Source organism: Euprymna scolopes, chromosome 17, assembly GCF_053919585.1.
Source record: "Euprymna scolopes isolate OS-2025 chromosome 17, ASM5391958v1, whole genome shotgun sequence".
Lineage (NCBI taxonomy): Eukaryota > Metazoa > Mollusca > Cephalopoda > Sepiida > Sepiolidae > Euprymna > Euprymna scolopes.
The window spans coordinates 119,892,268-119,909,633 of record NC_136498.1 but is presented as its reverse complement, the minus strand read 5'-3'; the positions used below and the strand labels follow the sequence as shown (position 1 = coordinate 119,909,633).

The window sequence follows — 17,366 nt, the reverse complement described above, 5'->3', positions numbered from 1 at the left end:
TCTCAGCCAGATGTAAAAGCTTGATAAAACCAAATAGGAAATAGAGCTTATAATACGAGCAAACAGTTAATAAAACATGTTAAAAAACACTTTGAAATGAGTTAAAAAATGGATTTCTGCCTTTGGATTATTATGGACCATCTTCTTCCAATCACGGGATTTCCTTGGATTTTACTTGTACAATTGGAAATTCTTTTAACTTTCTTGAAGTTATACATTTGGATTTTACCGTCACTGGATTTTTTATCTTCCACTAGACTATCCATTCATGTGTAATCACCTTTTTTTTCACCATATTCCCTCTGCTTCACTTTTTTTGTTTTCAAGTAAGATCTTTGACTTACTTGTTGTTTCATCAAATACTTCTGCATGCAAAATCCGATCCCGCATTTTGCTAATTCCTACCCTCTGATGAGAAGGAAAGTATTTCTTCGAAACTCTGCAGATTAAGGACTATCCACTTATCTAGTGTTTCCTTTTCAGATTAAATATGTTTTTAACTCATTTCAAAGTGTTTTTTAACATATTTTATTAACTGTTTGCTCATATATATATATATATATATATATATATATATATATATATATATATATATATATGCCTGCCCAACAAAGGCACACACAGAACATACAAATAATCACATAGAAATAAAAACCAACAACAGATACATACAACTATACACAAAATACAAGAACACAAGTACATACACATACACATATATATCTATATATAAACACATACATACACATACAGATATATAAAGGGAACAGCGAGGATACTAAAAAGAGCTCTCGGTTGGTTTCAATAAAAAGCGGGGCAATGTTGGCAGCTGGTTTGGCTGCCCCATACCCAGCATTACAAACTTCAAAGGAAGAAAAAAAAAAAAAAAAGAGAAAATATATAAAGAAAAAAAAAAACAAGTTATGTGTTCATCAACGTTTCATCTTTATTGCGAGACGTTCTCTGGATGAATGAAATTAAGAAAACAAAACCCCAGTACAAATATTTGAAAATATATTTTTGATGTAATGAAATGTATGACCTTCTTCCATTTTAGAAACGAAGAAGTCGTTGGAAATTCAGAAAGAAGGGGGTGGGGATAGGTTTGTGAAAGAGAGTAAGATTTTTTGTTTATAACGGAATATAGCTGTTAATATATTTAAAAAAAGATATGATTTTGGAACAAACATGTCCGTTCTAATTCAAATATAGATGTGTAACTGAAATGAAATGAGTGTATTTTTGTTATGTAGAGGACAGCCGGGTGTCTTTCAGTTGGAAGGAAACCAGCAGTCAGAAGCTTAGTCTTATTGGCGTTAATCTTCATACCGATCATTGATGCGTAAGATTGCATCTCATTTATAGCTGATTAGATGATAAAATGGCGATATCATCAGCATCGGCTAAATAAAACTCACCTACATTAGATAAAGCCCCTAGATGCTATGGCGGTTACCATAATATAATTCTTGTTGGGTAGGTCACCATTTCAGCGGGTCCCCCTTTTGGGGAGTCGTCGAAATTAATAAGACAGGAGTAGAAACCGACCTGGGAATAATAATAAAGAAACAAAGGAACTTCCAAACGAAACGGTTTTATATTCATTTCAGCGTACAAGTGGTATCGGGTTATAGAAAGTTCATGATTTTCATTTATGTCCCCTGACTCTGGAACCACTCGCGTCTCCGTCTTTTTTTGCTTCCAACACTTTTTGTATCTCTCTTTTTGTCTTTCCCACCAGAACTGTTCTCCGTCCTGATTGGTTACAACCTCTGGTCACATTTTTGAGGAAAGGAGGAAGGAAGGAAGGAAGGAAGGAAGGGGGAAAGGGAAGAGTAGAGGGAAAGAGACATGTAATGGAGAAATAGTAATCTTGGCTTCACTACAATGCCTAGCCCACCCCTCATTCATCACTCTCCTATATACCAGATATATTACTCCCTCCAATTATCTCCCTTAGCTAGATGACGTATTGAAATGTTTTCAACTTAGCTCCTTAGCTCATTTTTTTGATGGGAAACAATAGGCTTCAAAATACATATAACATCTCCCCCAATTACTGCGTTTTATTATTACATCGACAAATAAATCTATGTATACCAACATATGGTTGTGCCTTGTCTATAATTTGTTATTATTATATTAAGCTCCACCATATCTGTTGAGCTTTACACATCTTGACAGGTCTAATCTTAAAGAAGCTTTCTATACTCCTTCAAACATCTTCTTCGAACTACAGTTCTCATCTTGAGTGCCATTTTCACAACGTTTCGGTCGATGTAACATCCGACCTTCTTTAGGTGTATCTTGTCAAACTTGGGAATCTTTCTGTTGAACTCAGGAATTTAGACGGAATTTGGAACGGAACTCTTTATTTATTTCATGGGGGTAGCATGCTCTTGTTTCGTCAGCTATGCCTGGATAGAGGTCCTAAGTAATTTGCAATTGTATTTTTAGGGCGCCCACACGGAGAATTGAACCTTCAACCTTCAGGAGCATATCACTTTTACAATTGATGTTTTTTCAAAGTAATCTAGTGGGTCCTTGCGGTTAGAGTAGTTGGAAAAAAATCAATTCTTGTGTTTAATAAGATTCTTTTCTTTTCTCCAAAAATTGAAACTTAGCCATCCAGATAAGAAAATCTGAGAGAATAGAGGAATTATAAGCTAGCAGGGTCAGTTTGTATGAGAAGGTCCGGGAACCCATGGAAGTTTATTTATCTATTTATTTATCTTTACTCTTTTTGAACCTGAACAAGGCGTATTGCCACTTGGACTTAAGAGGCTACTATTTAGGATTATGTCTAACAGGGGACTATGGAGAGTTCAGCAGTAAGATATCTGTTCACAGTACATTTAGACTTCTGCGGATTAGAACAGTCAGAGAAGCAGGAAACAGGTAAGGAATTCCAAAATCTAGCAGTCTGAGGGAAGAAACTATCAGAGTAGAAGGCTTTACAGCATTTAGAGTGCTCAACAGTGAAGGGGCGGGATTTTGCTGCTTGTCGGATGATATGGATTGATTTGAGACAAAGAAGGATAACTTAGCATCTGGTTAGGGAAAGGTTTAGATTGATAGTCAATTTTTGATCTTTCTGCTTCTTCCCATAATTTGTCACTTCCCCAAAACATGCCAACAACGTAAACCAAACGTTAAACTGATGATCATCATGATGGAATGATGCGAGCTTTTTACTGCATTCAGTAAGATTTTTGTAATATCTAAAGAAGCAGCAAAATCCCACCCCTACACTGTAGATCCCTAGATGCCGTAAAGCCTTCTACTCATATAGCTTTTTCCTTCAACTGCTAGACTTTTGAATTCCCTCCCAGGCTCCTGCTTCCCTGACTGTACTGACATGCAGAAGCTCAAGTGTAATGTGAAACAGACATCTCGCTGCCCAACTCCCTACATAGTATCCCTGCAAATCTGGTCCCAAATAGTAGCCCCTTATAACTTAGTGGCACTGTGCCTTGTTTGGGGTGATAAAACAGTAAAAAAAAAAAAACAAACTGATACAAAATTTACGGAAAGTAGACACAGAAGTCTGTTGCACAGAAACAAAATTGTGTCTGCAAAAGACTTGTATATTTTCACCTACTTTTATCTGCGTTCGTAGTCGAATGTTGCTTTTTTTTTTTTTTTTTCAAAACTAGCAAAAAGGCTTCCTGTTAGAATTCCCAAAGACGGTGAAGCGAGGTGCTCGCTGGGCAAAACAACAAACAGCTCACTTAAAAAATTAATTTTTCAAAAACATTAATAAGAAAACAAATATTTAGAAAAATTAATTAAAAACAAATAATCAGACTTGGCTTGTTATAAGAGATGCAAATTTATTTGCCCTGGTGTATCACACTCGTGTTTATTTTGAGTCCGAAAAAAAAGAAGAAGAAATCCTTCCCGACTGGTCAAATGTTTTTGGCGTTAAGTTGGAAAGAAACGATAAATTAATTTTCTTTAGAAAAGCCGTTCGGGTAAGGAGCGGAGTGAATAGATAAGAAGAATGTGTTTCTTTTTTTTGTGTGGTTTCACCATTGGAACCGGCACAGGGTGTGTCACGCATGAGCGACAGAGCGTGGCAGTAACGCGTCTTACTCCTTTAGTGTTCGCGAGCAAAAAGAGAGCGAGAGACTCCTCGAATTTAGCGCCACGGCTTTTTTTTGTCTTTTTTTGGAGCTTTCCGGAAACGGTGAATGTTCAATGTCACTGTCAGAATTAGTTCCAGGGTAGACGCTACAACGGGACTACAGATAACAGAGGATCAGATCCCCTGGGAGGTACCAGCTGTACACATCCAATGTTTCATTTAATTCATTAAAATCTTTATAAATTTTTATTGGTACTGAAATTGTATTTTTTAAAATTATATCAACTTTAGATATCTTTAATTTTGAAATTTAAAATTATTGATCAATCTATATATATATATACCGTATATTTTGGCGTATAAGACGACCCTTAAAGTTAAAAAATCATCTTTAAAAAAAAAACAATATTTCATAAGATACCGGATGTTGCAATCTCTAGCCTACGCTAAACAAACATGGTGTCGTGATTTAGCAGTCGTCTTATAAAACCGATATATGATAAATTTATAAAAATTTGCTTCAATTTTGTATCTCGTTTTATCTGACGGTCGCTTTATATGCCGAAATATATGGTATATATAAAAGTGATCTTTGTGTGTGTGTAAAGGTCTCTACCAAACTACTCTGCCAATTTTTGGTCTACAGACTCGAAACTTGATATATAGGGGATTCGGACATGTTGAACAAATTCGATTTGGTTTTTAGACAGTAAAAATAGCTGCTAAGGGATCAGAATTGGAACTTGAGAGGTGTGGGTTAGTCGACTTCATGTTTATCCTCTGTGTTTACACAAATATACATTTATGTTTAACTGCATTAATTTGCTAAGTTTTGATATTATGTGTCCTTAGGTGATATGATAGAAAATACTGCTAGAAAACTAAATGCTTTGGTTTTGATTCTGTAACATTGTCGTTAGATGTTAACACAGACCCACATGTTGCATACAGGGACAGTCCCAAAGGAACAAAAAACAGGAAAAAAATTTGACTTGCATTTTTGTTAGTTGAAATAAAGGATATTTATTAATGGTACTTCCCAACAATGCATTGCATCTTGTTTTAGAAGTCTGAGCTAATGTAGCTAATAAATTCTGCTGCCTTGACATGTGCTTAAAAGTTTCTCAAGCCACCACAGGCCACACATCCATCTCACGCCAGCACAAGCTTCTTTTCACCCTTGCCACATGGTGCCTTTTTTCTCCTTTCTCTTCCTCAGCTATGACGTCAACTCCCACACTGGCTTGGTCATTTACAGGCATGTAATATGGCTGCTGCTAAATACACGTCAGTAACTCTGTTACAATTCTAGCTGGCACTCAGCTCATATATTTTTTTAAACTTTTGAAATCACTACTCTCAGGTTGACAAGATGGTTCATGTAATTTTAACTTTTAAATTCAGATGAACATATCTCGGCTCAAACTAAAAAATGGGATACTAATTGAGACTATGCCTAAGAAAGATTAAGATGTTGGTTTGTATTGCATTTGAACTTAATAAAATAATCAATAGAGAATTGGATCTATAATAATAAATACAAAGTCTGCATAAATTAAAATATACTTTTTTTTTATTACATTTTCACCCCAAACAAGACACGTTGCCACTTTGATGTCAGGGGCTACTATCAGGGACCTAAGTTGCAGGGGTACTATGTAGGAAGTTTAGCAGCAAGATGTCTGTTCACGTTACGCTTGAACTTCTGCCACTGTATGGTAAACAAGCACTCCCAAGATGCCCAGGTGTAGGGAAAGCGAATGAGGAAAATGTGGGGGACGGCATTTATTGCCCTAGTCGGGAAACAAGGCTAAGCATTGGGCGTCTCTAATGAGTCCCTGCAGCCGCACTTCTGCTCCTAGCTAATAGGCAAAGGAGGAGTATGGAAGCCGGGTGATAGGCAGAGCCTATCTACTCCTTAAGCAGTTTAGGTTTGCAAACTGGTGATTTGATCAAGTCACCAACTCTAGGGAGGTTGTCATCCAGGACTGAGGAGGCCTCCCTCCCCCGTTTTGTGCCAAGACATATGAGGTCAGTGGCATAGGTTTACAAATCGGAGTTTTCCTTCTCCTAGATGGATGACCTGATCAGATCTACGGGTCCATCAGCACCGAGAAAGTTTTCCCCGTGGTGACTCCTTTGTAAAAAAAAATGTATAAAAAAAAAGCAGTAATTATTGCATATAGAAGCGAAGTATAGACTCTCTTTGTGGTCACCCTGACTATTATAAAGTCAGTTAAGGATGGTGTTCATCAACATGTAAGTAAAGTCAATATTTTTTAGAGAATGGTTTGAAATATTTAGTACATATTTAGTGAAGACAGTTTGAAAAGAAAAACTTGGAAGAAAATTGTTCATGGTTAATTGGTAACGCAGAAATTCCTGGTACAAGTAGTCGTCCACGGGCGTTACTTTTGGTGTGAGCAAAATCCATGGTAAAACCTTTTTACACCTTACGATGGAGCTAAGAGCAAATAATAAAAAAGTTGCTACCTGATTTGTTTTTCCCGCGAAACGATATTTATAGTCGGGATTACAACATCCTCAAAAATTCTGGATTGTTTATGGTATTGTGGTTAAATATGTTGGTATTATGAAAATCCATCGCACATCCAACAAAACTCACAGCCGCCAAAGACACACTGTTGAATTGACAGAACACGATCCTGAGCAACACCGTTGAATTGGAAGAACACGATCCTGAGCACAAACACAGCAACACACGGCCAGAGCAATCCTCCACAATTGACCCCGAATGACTTATTTGCTCATTTTCTATATATATCTTATTGGCAGGATGAATGTAGCCCATTGGCAGACTCCCGATCTGCAACCGAAAAATCTCGGGTTCGCTCCTCACTGCATTTGTTGTATTAATCTTTTTTTTTTATTACATTTTAGACTACACGCCCTCCATGATCATTTCATAAACCCGTGTCCAGATAAGCACATTGTATTCTCTCTGCGGTCTTTGCATTGGCACCGATTCACCTTCATTACTCTCTAGCTCAGCACCAACATTCTCATCATTTACATGGACCATGTACCTTAAATCTAAAATATGTCATGGCATTTCATCGACACTCAAGTTGTTAGGGTATTGCACACCCGTCTTCCCCATTGTGTCGTGCATCATGCATTAGGAGGTTTCACCCAAACCTCATCTCCTATTTGGATTCTGGCTGGTCCTTGCTCATCAATTTCTAGGGACATATCTATTGGATGCTTCCATTCATATTAAAAATTGATCTATGTGGCACTGTGTCCTCTCTCAGTCTGACCTTTGGGGCCATGTTATATCATATGTTATATCATATGTTATATCATATGTTATATCATAATGTGGTTCCTTCAGATGATATCCTTCTTCTCTTGGCTATTGCTTTCATTGTCCAATGATGACGCTCCACTATTCCATTTCCTCCAGGCCCTGTAATAACTTTTTATCTTCCATTTTTTTAGCATAATTTTTTATCGTTTTATAATGTGTGTATTAGTGGCCTGGCAAAGGCCACTGGGGAGACAACTGAAGCTGGCCTGCAGAACATATATACAAATGTAGGCAAATTTGAGGATATTTTACTGGTTTGAAAATATAAGTTCTTTTTTACCAATTGTCATAAAATTTTAACCATACAATAATATTATCTTCAAAAAGCCTTCAAATTTTTATAGTTTCATCCCATAGAACCAAAGATATGAGCATTTCAATATTCAATTTGGCTATCAATGTGTGTGTGTGTGTGTGTGTGTATATATATATATATATATATATATATATATACACACATACACACCACCTTTTTTTGGCAATTTTATAAGTTACAAGTCTCAGTGACTATCGATCAGAATTTAACAAATGAAGGCTCATTGGAAAGGTAATGGCCTGAATTGTCTAGATTTTAAAACGAAAAGCAGTGCCATTATCTTTTATCACCTCCTTCACTGGACCTCGTTCAAACATCACCTTTTCTAATTCGGCTGCAATTGTAGATGCAGATTCCGCATGTAACTCTCTCCATATCGCCAGCCTACTTGGTCCACAGTCAATCATTGACAAATATACTTCTCCACGATAGTGTGTTATATTAATAGCTAATCTTGTCTAATTCTTCGAAACTCCAATTTCCCCAGGATTATGTATATTTGGGGCGGGATTGATCGATTGACACTGAACACAGTTCGTTACTACCTTCTGAATTTCTTCCACTTTTATATGGGGATCAAATTTCCACACCAAATATAATGTTCTTTCCACTCCCATGTGGTACATGCCATGCAACTCTTCCAGTTCACCAATTCCTAGACAGCATATAGGGAACTCTTCTTTCTCAACTAATCAGTTTTCTTTAGCTGTGTTAGCACATTTGCCTTGTTTCTCTCTGAATGCACAAATGCTGCTTTTATCCGCAGTTCAAATTCAGATATTAACTCTCCAAGCATCCCTTTACAATCATTTCTCCATCACATTTTTTATGAATTCTTCCACTCTCCTCCACTGTAGAGTTCACTGAGTACAGTGGCTGAATCGGTTCTTATTTCGATACTTCTCAGTCCCCATTTTATAGCTAAATTGATGCCCTTTAGAACAGCATCTAATTCAGCCACGTTAATATGATTCTAATCATTATTTTTATTCAACCATGTTGCATCTTCCGCCACCATGCCACCAATCTCCACAGCCACGTCTGTTGCAATAATGCTCACACCACACCACACCAATCCTATGCTCATTTCAGGTATGTGCCAAGCTCCAATAACAGGGCCCTCTTTTTTTTTTTAATCTTATCTAGAATCTCTTGCATCACTGATGATGTTGCAATCAACTTTGCGCTCCCAGTCTACTCCACTTGCTATTCTTTTCACATAACTGCATGCCGATCACAGCCATCCAGCAATTGGATAGTGCTTAAACAATCTCCCACAGATAGAAAATAACTCCTACTAATTTCTCCTCCCATCTCTGGGATCTCGTTGCCTCTCCTAAACATCAGCGCTCTCATCCTATTTTTCATAAGCTTAAGGCCCAGTGCTGCTCCCCCATCCAGGGATTTTGATGATTTAGCTGCTGGCCCAAACCCTTTCAAATGTTGCATAATTTCTTTTGTCAATATCTTCATTTTTAAAATGGTTGCCATAATCTTCAGTGCAACATTAAGTCCGAATCCTAATTGTGTTAAGCAATATGTTTTTCCTTTATAACAGACCAGCTGGTACTGCCATAGTCCTTCGTCACATGTAGCTAGCTGCCAATAGGCAGACTTAAGGTTCACAATGGCGATTCCTCCTACCAACTGTCTCCATTTTCTCATCTTTCCATCACACACATCTATTATGTCGCTCCCTGTATGACATGCCATAAAACGGTTCAACTCACAAAAGTCTAACATTAGCCCAACTTTCCCTTTTGTGGCCTGAAACACTTCCATCGATGGTAGCAAACCTTTTCTTTCTCCCTCCCACCTTTTTCTCAAATTCTAAATTGTTCTCACTTTACAGGGAATTCTTATAATACTGCACTATTCTGTAGGACTGGAGGCTCTCCCTTCCATTTCCATCTTACTGTCCATTTCTCTCCATCAAAATTAGCTTCAAAGTCTTTATCCTCAATTTTGCAAGCATTCAGTTGATTGGCAGCTGCGGCACATTTTGTACATTTCCAAACTTTGCCTCAGCTTTCTTTATAGTTACACTTCCCATCTCATTGATTACGTCCATTCCAATTATGATGTCGATCCCGTCAATGGTGTGATTCATCAAGATCGCCTCCACTTTTACTTGTACTCCACATACTTTTATCTTCACTTGCCTGGTTCCTTTACATTCTCTGCCCCTTCCATCAACTCATCATTATATTTAAAAGCAAAAAAAAAAAAAAAAAAAAAAAAAACAGATCACAATTAGTACCACGAGGCTTTTATATTTTTTCTAATCTCATTGTTTCATACTAAATCCTCTTAAATGAGTAACTTATTTGCAATTTTAATTTTTATCACGTATTAAATTAATGATAAAAAAATATCATAACACTTTTATTATTATTATTATTATTATTATTATTATTATTATTATTATTATTTATTTATTTATTTATTTATACTTTACGTAGGCATATTGGCTTTTTCGTTTTCACTTTTGGTCATCCATAGATAAGAATGTCACTGACTTTAGTTACACCGTTTCAGAATCTCGTTTTTAAGTCTCGTTGAAACGAGAATTGCAAAAGAAAACATGGAGCTGCTGCTGATGTTCTCATAAACGCAATTTCATCGTCTCTTGTAACGATATATTTAGAGAAATAAAGAGAAACTAACAACAGCATTTAAAGAAAATAAACCTTACGGGGTTTAAAAGAAAAAAAGAGGACATATTTATTATACACATATATATACACACACATAAAGGATATAAAATGCCAGCTAAAAGGAAACCGGACAGCCAGGGTCCGCGTAAAGGAGCACACCTCATGGATCAGGTAATCAAAACATTTTTGTTTAAAACTTAAATGTCAGATTTAAAACCTAAAAAATTAAAGAATTATTTAAATGTGTGTATTAAAAAATATAAAAAAAATGTTATTTAATGATTTTAATTTTACATGAGTTAAAGAGTAGAGTACATTATTTTACTGTCAAAATATTTAATTTATGTTATTAATTATCGGTGAAGATGGGTGTGACGTAATTAGTTAGTTCTTCGCGACATTATATTTAACTCTTATTTAGAATTTAACCTAATTAAAAAAAAAAAAAAAAATACAGAAAAATCTTTATAATGTAGAACGAATATGTCATATTCCAAAATTCACGTCAATTGATACAGTAGATTTTTTTTTTTTTAGCTAAGAAAATCAAATTTTATGAGTAAGCAAAACGGGACTCACGTCGAACTTGAAAAAAAAATCAAAAACAGATAAGTCCACAGTAATTCAAACTTGCGAGATTAGCCTTGTAATACTACCGATTTCACATTAATCGCTGTAAATTGTTTACAAATAATTTTCAACTTACGTGATTTTTGGAATATGACATTTTCTTTCCGTAGCGGGTAGGTGCAGGTGCACCCTCACCCACCATAAAGATTTTTCTATAGTTTTTTTTTTTTTAATTTTTAAATAATTAGGTTGAATTCTAAAAAGAATTATAACGGTATTTTTTTTTTTTTTTTTTTTTACAAGAGTACCCAGCGTAGTATAAACATCCGCAACCTCCCGATTTTGAGGCTGGGAATGTTTATATTATGCTGGGTACTCTCGTAAAACAACAACAAAACAAACAAACTATAAAATTTCTCTAAGTTTTGGGCATAGACCCAGATATTAGTCCGTATTAATGAATTATGTGAACTTATAAATGTTCGTTCGGGTTTGCTTGGCACCTGACATAAACCGCCGGAATATGCCGAGAATATGATCTTTAAAAAATCGGAAAGCGACAACAAACACGATTATCCAACGAGAAGTCACATAATTAGCAGACGACTTTTTGATAAATTGGAAGAAAAAAAGAAAATAACTTTTAGTTATTAATTTTGGTGCTAGTACACTTACTGATCCGCGCTATTTTTTTTAAAAATCGTATTTCCAAGTTTAATTAAAGTTTTATGTTTTTTTTTATTCAATTGTAAGGTTGAAGTATAGAATAGGTTCAAAACACTCTCCCCTCCCCATGTTAAGAATGGTTTTTTTAAATAATATTATTTCAGCACGGATCAATAAGTGCAGGTGCACTGACTGCACTTGTACCTTAATTTTAAATCATGAAGCAGCATATTTAATTTATGCTGTTGGTCAAGTTAGTACAGTCGTAGAGTATTGTCAACAGAACAAACTAATAGTTAGTATCTGAAATGCAGGAATATGCCCCCCCCCCAATAATCTGAAGGGTGGCCTCGGAACACACTCTTATCGATTGAAGGAACTAACCCTAAACACTTAACCTTAACCCTAAATCTTAATCCTAACCGTAAACCCTGACTTACCCCCCCCCATTAGTTTTTAAGCAGGCGAGAAAAATTGTTTCTATTTATTTTAAAAAATAATAAAATAATGGTGTTAGTGCAGAGAGTGATCCGCCGCGCTATTTTTTTTAAATCGTATTTCCAAGTTTAATTAAAGTTTTATGTTTTTTATTCAATTGTAAGATTGAAGTATAGAATAGGTACAAAACACCCTCCCCTCCCCGTGTTAAGAATGGCTTTTTAAATAATAACATTATTTCAGCACGGATCTTTGCACTAGTACCAAAATAATAAAACAACACTTATTCATAAATTTACGGTATATTGTCATGCTATTTTAATGCTTTTCCATTTTATTTTGTGTGTGCTTCTGAATTTATCATTTCCATGAAGTTGCTCTGGGTGTGCCTTGCCCGGCAGATGACGGAAATAATCGCAAACGACCGAGCGAACCTTATTACAAAAAACACAAATTGTTAACCCCCTCCCATGTTAAGAATGGTGACGACCACGACCACTTAAATTTCTTAAATAATTTATTGGTAAAAAAGGTACTAGTGCAAGTGCACTTATTGATCTGTGCTGAAATAATAACGTTATTATTAAAAAAGCCATTCTTAACATGGGGAGGGGAGGGTGTTTTGTAACTAATCTATATTTTAACCTTGCAATTGAATTAAAAAAAAAACATATCATAAAACTTTAATTAAACTTGGAAATACGATTTAAAAAATAGCGCAGAAGTGCAGTAGCACCGAAAATAAAAAATGTCTTAATATCCAGAAAACTACTTGTCGACCGGTTCCAGTTTTTCTGCCGGGCACACCCGACTATCTTCGTGGAAATCGCGAGTTGATAAACGCAGAAATACCTTTATTCTGTTTTAAATTGTAATTCGTATCCGAGTTTCTGTTTCCTAGCGGGTTTTTTTTTTTTTAAATTTGCTTGTCGACGTTCGGCATATCCCGGCGGTTTACGTCAGATGCCGAGCAAACCTGAGCGGACGACGTACGCACACCTAATAGTCATCTGAAATTATATGATCCAAGGTACTTGGTAAAAAGCACATTTCATTTTGATCGAAGGAGGAGGAGCTCATAATAGCGTTCGCCGTCCCTAAAAAGGAAATATGTTTTGCTTTATTTTATTTAGAAAATTATAGAAATTAAAGAAATAGAAATACAAATAAAGCTTTCAGAGCTTGAAAGAGACATGTAAAAAAAACGCCGGGTGTGCCTTAAAAGGGTTAAGGACTGTAATAATGTCATACCGCTCATTGTTCAATACATCCATGGACCCCACCCTCAAAATTTGAATATTATAAAATGTTAAAAAAAAAAATTAATCGAGTTCCGTGCTTCTTGTTTAACATTCGTCAGCTGATCTGATAGGAAAAGTCATTTCCGTGTTCATCAGTTATAAAATATTCTGTTATTCTGAAAAACAGCCAAGTTTGTTTGCGTATTTTAAAACTGGTAAACATTAATTAGAAGTGACTTTTCCAGGGCATTCATATATATCGGATCAGCTGACGAAGAATGTCAACAAAGCGCGGAACTTGATATTAACCAATGATGATAATAATAATAAAACGTATGGAGTGGGTAGCCTTTTTTTTTTTTATTGCACTTGTGCAGTTTAACATTTTTTTTGTTTTAATTTTAAAAAAGATTTTTTTTTTTTTTTTACCCCAAACAAGGAACATCGGCACTTTCATGTAGGGGGCTACTATCAGGGACATAAGCTACAGGGGGTACTATGGAGGGAATTGGGCAGCAAGATCTTGGTTCACGTTACACTTGAACTTCTGCATGTCATTACAATTGGGGAAGCAGGGCCCCGGAACGGAGTTCCAAAGTCTAGCGGTTCTGGGGAAGAAACTACTGGAGTAGAAGGCTCTCTTACATCTTGGGATCTCTACTGTGAAAGGGTGGGATTTAGCTGCTTGTCGGGTTTGTCGGGGGTATTTCCGTCGAGGGGGGGTACAAGTGCTTGCAGTTCGTCAAAGCATTCACCGTTAAAGTACTTGTAAAACAGGCAGAGGGATGCAACATTTCGTCGATGGGACAGAGGCTGAAGCTTAGATGACAGTCCAGGACCTATCAGATTGGTGACTCTCTTTTGAACCTTGTCCAGAAGCGAGAGACTAGTAGCAGATGTACCAGCCCAAATATGACAATAATACTCCATACATGAGCGAATAGTGACCTTATAAAGGTACAGGATACTTTCGGGCGTTAGTAGCTTTCTAGCACAGTAGAGAGAACCTACCTTCTTCGCAGCGGTCCTGGCAATACTCTCAATGTAATTGTTCCAACTCCTGTGAACGTTAGGCTGAGGAGTTTAAAAGATGTACTTTCAGATAAAGTCATTGGCCATTGCTATTGTTGGTAGAGAAGGTTTCTTGTAATTCTTGTAATTATTGAAGGAAACAAGTTTAGTCTTGGCAGCATTGAATGTGACCATCCATTTTTGTCCCCATTCCACTACAGACTGGAGGTCATACTCTAGTGTTTCTGCCATTTCTTTAGATATGTGTTCATTTGTTTTCCTGTTGTGTCTGTTATAGAGCGTGGTGTCATCAGCATATATACCCATCTCACAGACAATTTTGTCAGGGAGGTCATTTATGAATATTAGGAATAATAGAGGTTCAAGGATAGACCCTTGAGGCAGTCCCGCATTTATATCATATTGTTTAGATGTACGACCGTCGAGGACAACCTGGATTTTTTTCTTATCTAAGAAGGATTTAATTATGTTAAGTATTCTTCCAGTGATACCGTATGATCTGATTTTCCTGAGAAGACCTTCATGCCATACCCTGTCAAAAGCCTTAGATATATCTATAGCTACCGCTCTACCCTCCCCTGCTTTGTCCAGTGAATGGCATATATGTTCAGAGATTACAGTTAGGATGTTTGCTGTCGAATGGGCTTGCCTAAATCCATGTTGTTGGTCAGTCAGAAGTTTAGCATCTGTAAGGTGATGGACTAGAGTTTGGTTACTTATGGACTCAAATATTTTGGCGAAAAGTGGGAGGAGGCTAATGGGGTAATAATTTACTGGGTCAGTTCTTTCACCAGAATTCTTGAAAACTGGTACCACAGAAGCAGTTTTTCAGCAGTCAGGAAAGCAAGATTCATTAAGGTATTTGTTGTAAAGTTTGGAGAGAACTGGAGCTACTTCGGCGGAGCATTTTTTTAATGGCACAGCTGGGATGAGATCAGGTCCACATGCTTTTGAAGTGTCAAGATTTTTTATCATAGCATGCACCTGAGATGGGGTGATTTTAAGATCATCTAGTGTGGCGTCTGTCTACAAAGGAAAGTCAGGGAGGGGGTGGTTTTAGGAGAATTTTGTCTGCGGAAAGGAAATGCATTAAAATTAGCTCCCTGCTACAGCCTGCTTGTTAAGAATAGCTTTCTAAATTTACATGAGGATGTTAAAATAAATGTACAAGTGATTTTTTTCTTTCTATTTACTACATAAATAGGTTCTTAAGATAGTCAACAGATTGATTTTTACATACTTGTCATGCCGAAAATAGTAACATATCCAAAACTTATGAAAATTCGAGTGGAAGGTTATTTATAGTTAAAAATAATTTTACATAAGATTGTAAAAAATTACACTTTTCTTAGATGTTATAAAGTAGACAGTAAAGAGTTCACATACAGGGGACATAACCCTGGACACATATTTTAGTTTACATGTTAATATTTGTAGCCTATAGGAATAGATTTTTTTTTATTAAAAATACAATAGCAGTTGTTCTACTCTATAAATTTTCATAATTTTTTAATATATTGCTATTTTCGTCATAATTAAGTACGTAATAGTTTTGCTTAAAACAACATATTTTTAAAAAATCTATCTGCCAACTATATCTTACCAAGTATGACATATTTTGTAGTTGTCATTAACAAAATACGTTTTTTTGGTGTAACAAATATTTAAAAAAATGTGAAAAGAAAATAATGATCACCAGCATTTTTAAAAATAGGTGCAACAGAGTACTCCTTCCAACAAGAAAGGAAATAGGAATGTGACCAACAGAGATTAAATAATTTTGATAGGATAGAAGAAAGTTCAGGAGTACAATGTTTGAAAATAACAGCAGGAATTGAATTGAAAGGACTGGAAGCTTGGGATTGGTCAAGATCAGAAAAAACCCCTAGCATCATCTTTGGAATGGTAATTACAAAATAAAGCAAGTGATCAGTTTTTAAAAGAAAGTTAGGAAGAACAGCACCAGAATCATCAATTAGAGAATTGTGAGCAAAAAAACTGAGCAAAAAGATCAGTCTTATCCTTAAAAGATGAAATGACCTGAAGACCATTAAAAAGAGAAGGAATAGCAGACTTGACACTGTTATAACAACACTATTGTAGATTTTCCAAAAATTATGAAAGTCAACCTTTTGAGATGAAATGATCACAAATTCTTTGATAATAATTAGACTTTGTTCCAGAAACTACTCTGTTGCAGGCATTGCTAGTTCTTCTGTAAAATTGCCTGGAATCTTCAGAATAATTTTTATGATACCGATGAAAATAATGATTAAAATGGGTAATAGCAGAAGCCCAAACAGATAAAAACCAAGGAGGAAGAGGAAGAGATTATGATAAGAAATGAATGTGTCAATTCCTACAATAAGCCAATCCGTAACCTCCGTATGAATATGACTAGAAAACATGCCAAAATTTCGACCCCATGGTAGATCACAAAGTTTCAAAGCACATCTCAGTTAGCATTCCTGTTGTTAAACGTTTTTCTTATGACTGTGATGATCAGTAGAAGACTTCACTGAAGAATCAACCTTAACAACAGCATGGTCAGAAGAACTTGGGAGAGGGGAACTAGAATCTGAGGGGGGAACAGAATTGAAAAAAAATTAAGGATGGTTGATAAAGGTCCTTATCGGAAAGCTTGTGGGGTACAGTCACAATTCAGGACAAGTTATGGGATAGAGAAAAGTAAAGACAGATTTAAACAGTTAAATACAGTAAAACCCCAGGATATGGTGGCCCTAGAATACGTTTTCTTTTTTTTTTTTTTTTTTTTTTTTTTTTTGAGATTACGATGTGGAATACAATGTTTTTCCGGACCCTGGCTTCGGTATTTGCCCTGCCCTACAGGGTTATTTATAATGTTATTTGATTATATACATGTGTGTTATATACTGTATTTTGTTACTAATTTTTAATGCTGTATCTCTAGTGTAGGTGCAATAATAAACATTGAAGTCATCAAAAATAAAGATGGAGCTTGACGGATGGAATTGCATTATCAATACTGCTGGATATACCATCAACA

General features: G+C 35.9%; 1 protein-coding gene across 1 annotated transcript in view; it reads left to right on the top strand.

The window, feature by feature from the left end:
- Positions 1-10,260: 10,260 nt before the first annotated feature.
- Positions 10,261-17,366, top strand: part of LOC145296932 (coiled-coil and C2 domain-containing protein 1-like) — a 178,449-nt gene continuing 171,343 nt past the window's right edge. Inside the window, exon 1 of the mRNA XM_080143136.1 lies at positions 10,261-10,562. Within this exon, the coding sequence (XP_079999262.1) occupies positions 10,500-10,562 (63 nt within the window). The 5' untranslated portion in view covers positions 10,261-10,499. The remainder of the gene's footprint in view (positions 10,563-17,366) is intronic.